The sequence below is a fragment of the Bubalus bubalis genome, chromosome X, assembly GCF_019923935.1.
Source record: "Bubalus bubalis isolate 160015118507 breed Murrah chromosome X, NDDB_SH_1, whole genome shotgun sequence".
Classification (NCBI taxonomy): Eukaryota; Metazoa; Chordata; class Mammalia; order Artiodactyla; family Bovidae; genus Bubalus; species Bubalus bubalis.
In genome coordinates this window covers 61,908,065-61,921,624 of record NC_059181.1, presented here as the reverse complement: position 1 = coordinate 61,921,624, position 13,560 = coordinate 61,908,065, and the positions used below count along the sequence as shown (strand labels likewise).

General features: G+C 37.7%; 1 protein-coding gene across 15 annotated transcripts in view; it reads right to left on the bottom strand.

Moving 5' to 3' along the window:
* The window catches only part of EDA (ectodysplasin A), a 480,070-nt gene that overhangs the window by 284,833 nt on the left and 181,677 nt on the right, over positions 1 to 13,560 (bottom strand). Inside the window, exon 4 of one of the 15 annotated variants that reach the window (XM_044937305.2) lies at positions 3,677 to 4,362. The exons of the other annotated variants lie outside the window; for them this stretch is intronic. Within the exon in view, the coding sequence (XP_044793240.2) occupies positions 4,261 to 4,362 (102 nt within the window). The 3' untranslated portion in view covers positions 3,677 to 4,260. Of the gene's footprint in view, positions 1 to 3,676; positions 4,363 to 13,560 lie in introns of those variants that run through there. 15 annotated transcript variants of the gene reach the window in all.

Genomic DNA, 13,560 nt, shown 5'->3' with positions numbered 1-13,560 from the left:
ACTTCTAGTATCCTGCATCGAACCTGGACTGGCGATTCATTTCTTATATGATATTATACATGTTTCAATGCCATTCTCCCAAATCATCCCCCATATCTCCCACAGAGTCTAAAAGACTGTTCTATACATCTGTGTCTCTTTTGCTGTCTCGTACACAGGGTTATTGTTACCATCTTTCTAAATTCCATATATATGCATTAGTATACTGTATTGGTGCTTTTCTTTCTGGCTAGAAACTCACTTTAAATGTAAAGACATATTTAAGTTAAAAATAAAAGGAAGGAAAATTATATACTATGTAAACTCTAATTCAAATAAAGCTTAAGTAGCTATATTAAAATAAGACAAAGTAGACTTCAGAAGAAAGAATATTAGTAGGGATAAATAAAGACATTATGTTGTGATAAAATTATCAATTTACCACCAAGTCATAACAATCCTGAATATGTATGCAGTTAACAACAGAACTTCTGAGTACATGAAGCAAAAAGCAATAAAACTGAACAGGATAAATAGGGGAAATTGACAATTATAGTGGGAGATTTTAACATTCTTTTCTCAGCAATCAATAAAACAGGAAGACAGAAAATCAGTAAGGATACAGAACTGAACAACTCTACTAACCAACTTAACCTAATTGACATTTATAGAACACTCTACCTAGCAAGACCAGAATACATAGTTTTTTTACAAGTGCACAAGAAGTATGCACCATGTTAGACCACATTATGATCCATAAAATGAACCTCAAAAAGTTCATTTTTAAAAAAATATTGTTAAAAAAAATACCACACAGACACAACCTAAAAATTACTATCTTAACTCTTTTAAGCATACAGTTGAGTAGTGATAAGTATATTCATGTTTGTGTAACAGATCTCCAAAACTTTTTCATCTTGCAAATCTGAAATTCTCCCTTTAACAATTTCCCTTTTATCCTCCCCCTCAGCCCCGGGTAATCACTATTGCACTTTCTGTTTCTAGAAATTTAACTTTTGACACATTTCATAAGTGGAATCATACAGTATTTGCCCTTTTATGACTGGTTTAGTCCACTTAGTACAATATCCATCCTTAAAGTCTATCAATCCTGTAGCATGTGACAGTAGGATTTACTTGATTTTTCTTTCTTAAGATGATGGCTCAACTAAATGGATTTGTAGTTGCATTACATGGTCAGATTCCAAATATATTTGGACAATGAATCAAAATCAGTGAGATTATTAATGAAATAATACATTAATAATTATTAATGAGTGCAAATAACCATGTTTACATTTCAAAAATAATACCACCAACACCACTACCAAAAACAGCTATAACAAGAGTTGCCTTTACTGTGTACAAGGTCCTATGCTAATATTTTATATGCTCAATTTCTTCAACACTTCTATAAAATAGGTACTTGATTGTTAGGAAGTCTATTTTATAAACATGATGACCAAAGTTTAGAGGGTAATATCTTCAGTGCCATACAGATGATAAATATCTGCACTGAGAGTCAAATCTAGCTGATCTGCTTCCAATGCTGATGCTAATGCTTCTTAGAAAATCAGTTGAACAAATAAATACAGCATGAGGAAATTTCAGGTAATTACAACTTTAAGACCTTTAGTTTACCACCATTTTACTACAAGCATGATGCTGCTAAGTCACTTCAGTCATGTCTGACTCTGTGTGGCCCCATACATGGCTCCCTCGTCCCTGGGATTCTCCGGGCAAAAACACTGGAGTAGGTTGCCATTTCCTTCTCCAATGCATGAAAGTGAAAAGTGAAAGTGAAGTCGCTCAGTCGTGTCAGACTCTGAAGCCCACCAGGCTCCTCCATCCATGGGGTTTTCCAGGCAAGAGTACTGAAGTGGGGTGCCATAGCCTTCTCCAATACAAGCATAGGGGCTATAAATCCAACATAATGCTATGTGTCCTGGGGTTTTCCTTACTTTTTGAAGTTGAATAATATTCCATTGTATGTATATACCAAATTTTATTTATCCATTCATCCATCAGTGGAAATCTGGGTCACTTCCTCATGATGGCTATTGTGAATAGTGCTGCTATGAACATTTGGGTGTGCAAATATCTCTTCAAGATCCTTCTTTTGGCTACATACCCAGGAGTGACAATATTGGATCATATGCTAGTTCTATTTTAATTTCTTGAGGAAACTCCATGCTGTTTTCCATAGTGGTTGAACCATTTTACAATACCACTAAAAGTGCACAACAGTTCCAATTTCTCCACAGCATCACCAAGACTTATTATTTCTTTTTTGTATAGTAGCCATCCTAATAGGTGTCACAAAATATTTTTTAGGGATTGAAATCATATAAAGTATGTTCACTAACCACAATGGAATTAAACTAGAAATTAATAACATAAAGATATACAGAAAAAATACTCCAAATGTCTGTCTGGAAATAAAACAACAAACATCTAAATAACCCATGAGTCAACGGAGAATTCTCAAAGGACTTCTAAAATATTTTGAACTTAATAAAAATTCAACATATCAAAATTTCTGGGATGTAGTTAAGAACAGTGTGGACAGGGAAAATTACATCATTAAATGCTTATATTAGAAGAGAAGCAAGGACTAAAATTAGTAATCTAAGTGCCCAACATAAATCACTAGAGAAAGAAAGCAAATTAAATCCAAAGCAAGGAGAAGAAATGATATTAATAGAAGCAGAAAGCACTGAAATTGTCTGTTTATTTTCTGTTTTTAATCAAACCAAAAGGTGGTCCTTTGAAAAGATCAATAAAATTGATAAACTTATAGACAGACAGACCAAGAAAATATGAGATAAGACACAAATCATCAATATTAGAAATAAAATGGGGCAATCACTATAGACTCCACAAACATTAAGAAGATACTCAACATTCAGAAAACTAAGATCATGGCATCTGGTCCCATCACTTCATGGCAAATAGATGGGGAAACAGTGGAAATAGTGTCAGACTTTATTTTTGGGGGCTCCAAAATCACTGCAGATGGTGACTGCAGCCATGAAATTAAAAGACGCTTACTCCTTGGAAGGAAAGTTATGACCAACCTAGATAGCATATTCAAAAGCAGAGACATTACTTTGCCAACAAAAGTCCACCTAGTCAAGGCGATGGTTTTTCCTGTGGTCATGTATGGATGTCATAATTGCACTGTGAAGAAAGCTGAATGCCGAAGAATTGATGCTTTTGAACTGTTGTGTTGGAGAAGACTCTTGAGAGTCCCTTGGACTGCAAGGAGATCCAACCAGTCCATTCTGAAGGAGATCAGTCCTGGGTGTTCATTGGAAGGACTGATGCTAAAGCTGAAACTCCAGTACTTTGGGCACCTCATGCGAAGAGTTGACTCATTGGAAAAGACTCTGATGCTGGAAGGGGTTGGGGGAAGGAGGAGAAGGGCACAACAGAGGATGAGATGGCTGGATGGCATCACCGACTCAATGGACATGAGTTTCAGTGAACTCTGGGAGTTGGTGATGGACAGGGAGGCCTAGCGTGCTGCAGTTCATGGGGTTGCAAAGAGTCAGACACGATTGAGTGACTGAACTGAACTGAACTGAAGGGAATTCTAAAAATAACTCCATGCATATAAGCTTGACAACTTAGACAAAATAGACAAATTCCTTGAAAAGCATAAACTATTAAAGCTCACTGAAGAAAAACAGATAACCCAAATAGGAATACCTTTATTTTAAAAATGATTCTTAAAAAAATCTTTCAACAAGAAACATCTCCAAACCCAAATGTTTCACTGGTGAATTCTACCAAACATTGAAGGAAGAAATTAGACCAATTTCACAAAAACTTTCAGGAAATACAAAAGAAGGGACAACTTCTCAGCTCACTTTATATAAAGCTATTATTATCCTAATACCAAAGCCAGACAAAAACATTATAAACTACAGACAAATAATGTCTTGTGAACACAGATGTAGAAATCTTCAATAAAATATTCAAAAATTAATCAATACAATTCATCGTAGCAACAGAATAAAAAAGGAAAAGGAGATGATCTTGTCAATAGATTCAAAATATTATTGACAAAATAAAACATTTATTCTTTTCTTAATTTTTAAATTTTCTTTATTTATATTTGGCTGTACTGGCTTAGCTGCAACATATAGAATCTTCGATCTTTGTTGTGACACACAGGATCTTTTAGTTGTGGCATATAAACTCTTAGCTGTGGCATGTGAGATCTATTTCCCCAACCAGGGATTGAACCTCGACCCCATTCACTGGTAGCTCAAAGTCTTAGCCACTGGACCACCAGAAGTCCTTCAACATATATTCTTGATGAAAATCTTTAAGCAAACCAGGAACAGAAGAAAATGTCTTCAGTTTAATAAAGAGCACCTATAAAAAAAAATCTAGAGCTAACAAGATACTTAATGGTGATTTAATATTTTCTTCTTAAAACCAAGAACAGAACAGGACTTTAAAAGCAAGAAGATAATGCTACCATTTCTACTCACAACTTAGCAGCCATTTCATAGTAGTGATATGTTTGCTGTCTCCCAAACCTCAGAAGATCATTCTTATAGCCTTGTTTTGGTAAACGACACGGCCTCTATCTGGAATGCCTTCTTCTCTTTGAAACCTTCCTCAAGGCTTAACTCCTCCAGGATGGATACAATGATTGATTAATTAATTTGCTGAGTCAAAATGTTCAGTACCTAATTACACCTAAGGCAAAATGATAGCATACGGAAAGAGGAACTCCCCAGGTCAGTAGGTGCCCAGTATGCTACTGGAGATCAGTGGAGAAATAACTCCAGAAAGAATGAAGGGATGGAGCCAAAGCAAAAAGAACACCCAGCTGTGGATGTGACTGGTGATAGAAGCAAGGTCTGATGCTTTAAAGAGCAATATTGAATAGGAACCTGGAATGTCAGGTACATGAATCAATGCAAAGTGGAAGTGGTCAAACAAGAGATGGCAAGAGTGAACGTCGACATTCTAGGAATCAGCGAACTAAAATGGACTGGAATGGGTGAATTTAACTCAGATGACCATTATATCTACTACTGCGGGCAGGAATCCCTCAGAAGAAATGGAGTAGCCATCATGGTCAACAAAACAGTCCGAAATGCAGTACTTGGATGCAATCTCAAAAACGACAGAATGATCTCTGTTCGTTTCCAAGGCAAACCATTCAATATCACAGTAATCCAAGTCTATGCCCCAACCAGTAATGCTGAAGAAGCTGAAGTTGAACAGTTCTATGAATACCTACAAAACCTTCTAGAACTAACACCCAAAAAAGATGTCCTTTTCATTATAGGGGACTGGAATGCAAAAGTAGGAAGTCAAGAAACACCTGGAGTAACAGCCAACTTTGGCCTTGGAATATGGAATGAAGCAGGGCAAAGACTAATAGAGTTTTGCAAAAAAATGCACTGGTCATAACAAACATCCTCTTCCAACAACACAAGAGAAGACTCTACACATGGACATCACCAGATGGTCAACACTGAAATCAGATTGATTATATTCTTTGCAGCCAAAGATGGAGAAGCTCTATACAGTCAGCAAAAACAAGACCAGGAGCTGACTGTGGCTCCGATCATGAACTCCTTATTGCCAAATTCAGACTGAAATTGAAGAAAGTAGGGAAAACCACTAGACCATTCATGTATGACCTAAATCAAATCCCTTATGATGATACAGTGGAAGTGAGAAATAGATTTAAGGGCCTAGATCTGATAGAGTACCTGATGAACTATGGAATGAGGTTCGTGACATTGTATAGGAGACAGGGATCAAGACCATCCCCATGGAAAAGAAATGCAAAAAAGCAAAATGGCTGTCTGGGGAGGCCTTACAAATAGCTGTGAAAAGAAGAGAAGCAAAAAGCAAAGCAGAAAAGGAAAGAGAGAAGCATCTGAATGCAGAGTTCCAAAGAAAAGCAAGAAGAGATAAGAAAGCCTTCTTCAGCAATCAATGCAAAGAAATAGAGGAAAACAACAGAATGGGAAAGACTAGAGATCTTTTCAAGAAAATTAGAGATACCAAGGGAATATTTTATGCAAAGACAGGCTCGATAAAGAACAGAAATGGTATGGACCTAAGTATGAACCTAACAGAAGCAGAAGATATTAAGAAGAGATGGCAAGAATACACAGAAGAACTGTACAAAAAAGATCTTCACGACCCAGATAATCACGATGGTGTGATCACTGACCTAGAGCCAGACATCCTGGAATGTGAAGTCAAGTGGGCCTTAGAAACCAGCACTATGAACAAAGCTAGTGGAGGGGATGGAATTCCAGTTGAGCTATTTCAAATCCTGAAAGATGATGCTGTGAAAGTGCTACACTCAATATGCAAGCAAATTTGGAAAACTCAGCAGTGGCCACAGGACTGGAAAAGGTCAGTTTTCATTCCAATCCCAAAGAAAGGCAATGCCAAAGAATGCTCAAACTACCGCACAATTGCACTCATCTCACACGCTAGTAAAGTAATGCTCAAAATTCTCCAAGCCAGGCTTCAGCAATATGTGAACCATGAACTTCCTGATGTTCAAGCTGGTTTTAGAAAAGGCAGAGGAACCAGAGATCAAATTGCTAACATCTGTTGGATCATCAAAAAAGCAAGAGAGTTCCAGAAAAACATCTATTTCTGCTTTATTGACTATGCCAAAGCCTTTGACTGCGTGGATCACAATAAACTGTGGATAATTCTGAAAGAGATGGGAATACCAGACCACCTGATCTGTCTCTTGAGAAATTTGTGTGCAGGTCAGGAAGCAACAGTTAGAACTGGACATGGAACAACAGACTGGTTCCAAATAGGAAAAGGAGTACGTCAAGCCTGTATATTGTCACCCTGCTTATTTAACTTATATGCAGACTACATCATGAGAAACGCTGGACTGGAAGAAGCACAAGCTGGAATCAAGATTGCCGGGAGAAATATCAATGACCTCAGATATGCAGATGACACCTCCCTTATGGCAGAAAGGGAAGAGGAACTAAAAGCCTCTTGATGAAAGGAAAAGAGGAGAGTGAAAAAGTTGGTTTAAGCTCAACATTCAGAAAACGAAGATCATGGCATCCGGTCCCACCACTTCATGGGAAATAGATGGGGAAACAGTGTCAGACTTTATTTTTCTGGGCTCCAAAATCACTGCAGATGGTGGCTGCAGCCATGAAATTAAAAGACGCTTACTCCTTGGAAGGAAAGTTATGACCAACCTAGATAGCATATTCAAAAGCAGAGACATTACTTTGCCAACAAAGGTCCGTCTAGTCAGGGCTATGGTTTTCCTGTGGTCATGTATGGATGTGAGAGTTGGACTGTGAAGAAAGCTGAGCGCTGAAGAATTGATGCTTTTGAACTGTGGTGTTGGAGAAGACTCTTGAGAGTCCCTTGGACTGCAAGGAGATCCAACCAGTCCATTCTGAAGGAGATCAGCCCTGGGATTTCTTTGGAAGGAATGATGCTAAAGCTGAAACTCCAGTACTTTGGCCACCTCATGCGAAGAGTTGACTCATTGGAAAAGACTCTGATGCTGGGAGGTATTGGGGGCAGGAGGAGAAGGGGATGACAGAGGATGAGATGGCTGGATGGTATCACTAACTCGATGGACGTGAGTCTGAGTGAACTCCGGGAGTTGGTGATGGACAGGGAGGCCTGGGATGCTGCGATTCATGGGGTCACAAAGAGTCGGCCACGACTGAGCGACTGAACTGAACTGAAATGAACTGCAGATATGCCACACATACACACACACACAAATCCGCATACTCAAAGAACAAGCAGAGGTAACCTCACTTTTGTGCTTACATGCATCCCCTATAGCACTCATCTTAATATCAAAAGTATTTAGGTATGGAGCTTCCCCACTAGCTGTTACTGATCTTTTATCAAGCACTTAGCCCAGTGCCTGGCATATCAACAAATATTTTACAAATGAGTTTATTATATTAAAATAATTGAAGATATTAGAAACAGCGATAAAAGTATAAGTAGACAAGTAAAACACAAATAAAAATTCTTTAATGTACTCAAATAACATACTTCTATGAAGTATTTTAGAAATAGGAAAAAAGAAAACAGAAAAGCCTCATCAATCTTAAGCAGATATAATTTTTGAGAAAGATAGGAAAATAAGACCTGATAGAATAAGGTACAACCCAGTAAACACCCCTCTCTTTTTACCAAGTAGTCACAGCAACAGATGGAACAGGCTTTTACTCTGAAGTATTTTTATGGCAAATCTGTAGATTTCTACTCAGAGTAGCAGAAATGTCCAAGTTACTGTATACACACAACAAAGAACAAATGCTGCCATTGTATGACTTTGTAGTTTATAAAGCACTTTCACGTGTATTATCTCATTTAATTCCCACAAAAATCCTGTCAGGTAAGTATTACTGTCTTCCATTTACAGATGAGGAAACTGGGGCTCAAACAATCACTAATCCAAAATAGCATAGTAAGAGAGTAAGAGGCACAACTGGGGTTCTAATTCAGGTGTGCTTGACTATATAAATCTATTGCTCTCTATACAGGCTACATGATATAATCATGGCTTCCCAAGAAGTACACTAAAATGAAATCAATAAACTGCTGACATGATTTTTGTATGTTCTATCTTTTTTCCCCCTTGATTCTTCAGTCTATTTTCTACTGACCTATCTTCCAGTCAACCAATCTTCTTCTCTTGGGCTGTGTCTAATTCAGTGGTAAACTCATCTATTAAAATTTTTATTTTAGTCATTATAATCCTCATGCGAAGAGTTGACTCATAGGAAAAGACTCTGATGCTGGGAGGGATTAGGGGCAGGAGGAAAAGGGGATGACAGAGGATGAGATGGCTGGATGGCATCACCGACTCGACGGACCTAAGTTTGAGTGAACTCCGGGAGTTGGTGATGGACAGGGAGGCCTGGCATGCTACGATTCAGGGGGTCACAAAGAGTCCGACATGACTGAACTGAACTGAATGCTCAGTTCCAGAATTTCCTTTCTTTCATATGGTATCTACTTTTCTACTTAAATTCTCCATCTTGTCTAGTATTAAGAACATATTAAGCATACTTAAGTCTGAGTATCCTAACTCTAAAGCCTTGACCACATGTCAAGGCCTTTCTATTGTCTGTTTTTCCTCATAGTCCTCTGACCTGATATTAGGTTGAAATGTGTCCCCCAAAATACACATATTGAAGTCCTAATTCCCATTACCTTAGACTTAATGGACATGAGTTTGAGCAAACTCTGGGAGTTAGTGAAGGACAGAGAAGTCTGGCATGCTGTACTCCATGGGATCACAAAAAGTCAGACATGGCTGAGTGACTGAACAACAATTACCTTATTTGGAGATAGAGTCTTTACAGAAATAATAAGCTTAAATGAGGCCATTAGGGTGAGCCCTAATCCAGTATGACTGGTATCCTTATAAAAGGGAGAGAATTTGGAAAAAGGGATATACATAGAATAAAGACAATATGAAGAGACATTGGGGAAAGATACTTATCTAACAAGCCAAAGAGAGAGACCTGGAACAGGGCCCTTTCTCATAGCCTTCTTTCAAAAGGAAGAATATCTTGATATTTTACTTCTAGCATACAAAACTATGAAACAAAGAATTTCTGTTGATTAGATACCCAATCTGTGGTACTTTGTTATGGCAGCCCTAGCAAACTCATACTGGTAAGCCTAGTAATTTTTTATTAAATGCCAGACATTGCATGGTAAAAGTTAGAGGAACTGTGGATGATATTATCTTCCTCCAGAGAACATTTATTTTTGTTTCTGCCAGGTGATGAAGGACAAATCACCTTAATACTGCCTGAGATTGAGCTGATTCAAAGCCATGCTTTAGTCTTTGTGAGGACTGGTATTTTTCTAATTCATCCCTACTCCTGGATCCCCTTTGGGGATCTCAACTGAAAACCTGGGGTAATTACCAGGGTCCCTCCTCTTTGGCAATCTCTAAACTCCAATTTCTGTCTCTCCAGCATTGTGAAATTGCTGAAGGCTCTGCTTAACTACTCAGATTTGTATCTGGTACTTTCTGCTTAACTTCTGAACTTCCTTGCCCTGTACCACTTTACAAATCAGCAAATGACACAAGAGAAAAAGTAGCATAAAATATGGGAGTAAATTTATTGTACTTTCTTTTTTCTGGCAAAAAAATTACTATGATTACTATGGTAGCCCTTTCTTATCTCTACAGCCCTGTGAGACCGTTGAAACCTCTGCTCAGCTTCTCTGTCTTTTGGTTACTATTTCCATTTGGCTTCTCAGTGTCTCCCCACACCACTTACAGTGGCAAATGCCTTAAAGGGAACTGCAGCACTGAATGTTGAGCATACCTCAATACCTCTCTCCTCTCTGGGATTTTGATTTCTTCTTGCTTTGATAGCTCTCTGATGCTTTCAAATAAATATATTTTAATTTAATCCAGCTTTTCTAGCTCTTCTTTAGGGATAGTTGCTTTGATACAACTTAGTCTGTCAAAGCCTGAAGCAGAAGTCTGCACAGACATGGTTTCTAATTTCACTGACACGTTTGCCTTGGTTCATTCATTCTTTCTTTCCAAGATGTATTGAGCACATGGTATGTGCCAATAACTCTGTAAGACTGTGGGAAAACAAAATGTTCTTACCTTTAAGAAACTCACAGTGGAATTAGTGGAGGTGTGTGCATACGTGCTAAGTCGCTTCAGTGTCTGACTCTTTGTGACCATATGGATTGTGGCTCGCCAGGCTCCCCAAGTCCATGGGATTCTACAGGCAAGAATACTGAAGTATGTTGCCATGCCCCCTTTCAGGGGATCTTTCTGACCCAGGGATGGAACTTGTGTCTCTTATGTCTCCTGTATTGGCAGGCGAGTTCTTTACCGCTAGTGCCACCTGGGAAGCCTGTTTAGTGGTGTATAGAAGATATTATATGGGAGAAGTGCAAATAACTATCTCTGTCTGATGCAGAGGTCAAAAAATGATCACAGAATAGAATTCATTTAAGGTAAATCAAGAATATACCAGGTGAATAAGGAGTCAGAGAGAGAGAAGAAAGGCATTTCAAGAGGAGATAACATTATATGAGTAAAGGTATGACAGTAAGCATGAGAAATTATGATTAGTTTGGTACTATTGGAACTACATGAGGGAAAGAATGAGTTCTGATTGTAGAGGGTTCTGTCTCTGTCCTAAAAGTTATTGTTCACATAGTTAATGGGTAATAAATGGCATTCCCAGAGATCAATGTTCAGTAAGATTTGTGGAGAATTTAACAACAGAAATTTAAGACTTCTCCAGCTGATGGCTTGTAAATTCAAAGGTAACATTATCATACTTACTAAGCAATGTAGTAGGATTGCTAAGCAATAAAGTCAAGCCTTTGAATCACCTGACTAGTTTATGGGGAAAAGAAATAAAACTTAAAATACTGTGTGGCCAAGGACTGAAATGATTCAAGTGTCATTTCTTAAGCTTATAAGCTCAGTTTACCTATTAGAAAGTTCAACAAGCAACAATCAGTTCTAAACTTTCAGAGGTTATTTGCCCATTTTTGCCCTCAATGACAGTGCCATCAAAGAGCAATTTATTAAATGCCTCCTTACTCTGTGACACATATCCATAGGTCTGATAGGATTTCTCCCTTTTGTGGATTTAAAAATCTAAGATGCCAGACAACACAGATAACTATCCCACAAAGGTACCAAGACAGCAGCATAAAAACATTGAACATCTACATAAACTGACAAGAAGTGTTTACACGATTTGTGCCTCAGGGAATTGTCACTTCTGTGACACTCACTCAGGTCAGCAGAGTTTAATGAAGATGAGATTTCTAGCTCTCTCAGGCTGACAGCAGAGAAAGGGTTTGGCAGACAAAGGAGAGGGCATTATTTCAGACACAAGGTACAGTGTGGAAGCGGTCTAAGCAAAAGGATCCTTCACAAAGCCAAAATAGGTCTAAGAAAAGCAAAGTTATGAATTGCACTAAAGGAAGAGAACAAGGAAAGAGCAGTGGGCCATGAAGCCCTGAGAGGGTTCATCTGCAGTTTAGGTACAATGGCTCAATCCCTTATATTTATATTTCTTCTGGCAAGTTACAATTCTATAATTGAATATTAAGCATCCCCAACCACCAGGGATCAATCCTTTATTCTTCCAAAGAACTCAAGAACACCCAGTAAGCATATAAATAAACCATATCTAGGAATCAACTCACCAACAAAACATCATCGAGAAAGCGTAGTACCTAGTTACAGCAAATCACCACTTCATGATACCAAGAAGGAAAAAGCTAAACCTTGTGCCATCTCAGTTAGATTTCTGATGCAGAATCTAAATTATCCCAGTTAGAATTAGGCCATAATACCAATGTTAGCACTCAAACACAATCTAGAACATTCAAACTTTAGCATTATCAAGACCCTAGTTCCAATCATCTCCAAAAGATTAGAAACAATTGGATACCTATTCTCCCTAGGGGAGAACGTGAAGAGATTAAAACAAAACAAAACAAAACTAGATTGAGGACAGCATGAAAGATTGAATCCCCAAAGAAAACTCACATCCTTAAGATTACATAATACTGCCCAGAAGTAACTGAACTACAGCAGAAAAATTTCAAACACATTCCAACATGCCTCTAATTAAGATAGTTTTGGGAGGTTCCAGAATTAGAGCTATCAAACATGAAACCTAAAGAATTTACCAAGATTAAAAAGATTACCAACTTTAACTCAGGAAAAACACACTGGAAGAAACAGGTTAGTTAGAACAAACTGGTAGTGGTTTGCTGACCTTCAGTCAATTGCTACATCATTTTAGGTATAATTGTCAGGGATAAACACCTGAATGACAGTGGGTTGGACAAAGTATAAAATTCAACGTTTCTTGTGCAGAGAGTTCAAATCAAGCATCTGATAAATTTCATTTTTCACTAGAAAAGTATACTGATGTGCTATAACCATTAACTTATTTTAAAATATAACAAGAAATACAGGTAGGATATATGATAATATGAAATGTCTAACAAGCAAGAATTTTTGTAGCATGTAGAAGCAAGCTGGGTACCCACATGAGTATGTATTTTGAAATATTTATGGATGGTTAACCAGAAAGGCTAATTTAACACCTACACATCAATTGCATGGAGACAGAGCTGTGAAATATTTGCATTTACTACTCAGTAAGAGGACCATCACCAGCACTGGCATAAGAAAGCCAGTTGCAATTAAAGTAGATGAAATTTCACAATTTAAAAGATACACAATCTCCTTCCCTGAGAACTTTAATTTACATAAGCTGACTGGAAGGCTCTCAAAAATGAAATTCCAGCTATAAAATTACAAAAGAGAAAAAGATAGGTATCAAAAGAGGTAGCTATAAAAAGTTATCTATAATCTCAGATTTTAAAAACTGAATAATAACAACAGTAATAGCATTTATTGCATACTTTGTGTCAGGAACTATGCTACATGCTTAACATGTATTCTCTCATTTAATCTTTATAACAGTCCTATGAAGTTAGTCTTAGTAGTAGTAGCATTGTTTCCACTCTATAGATAAGGAAATGGAAGCTCAGAGGTTA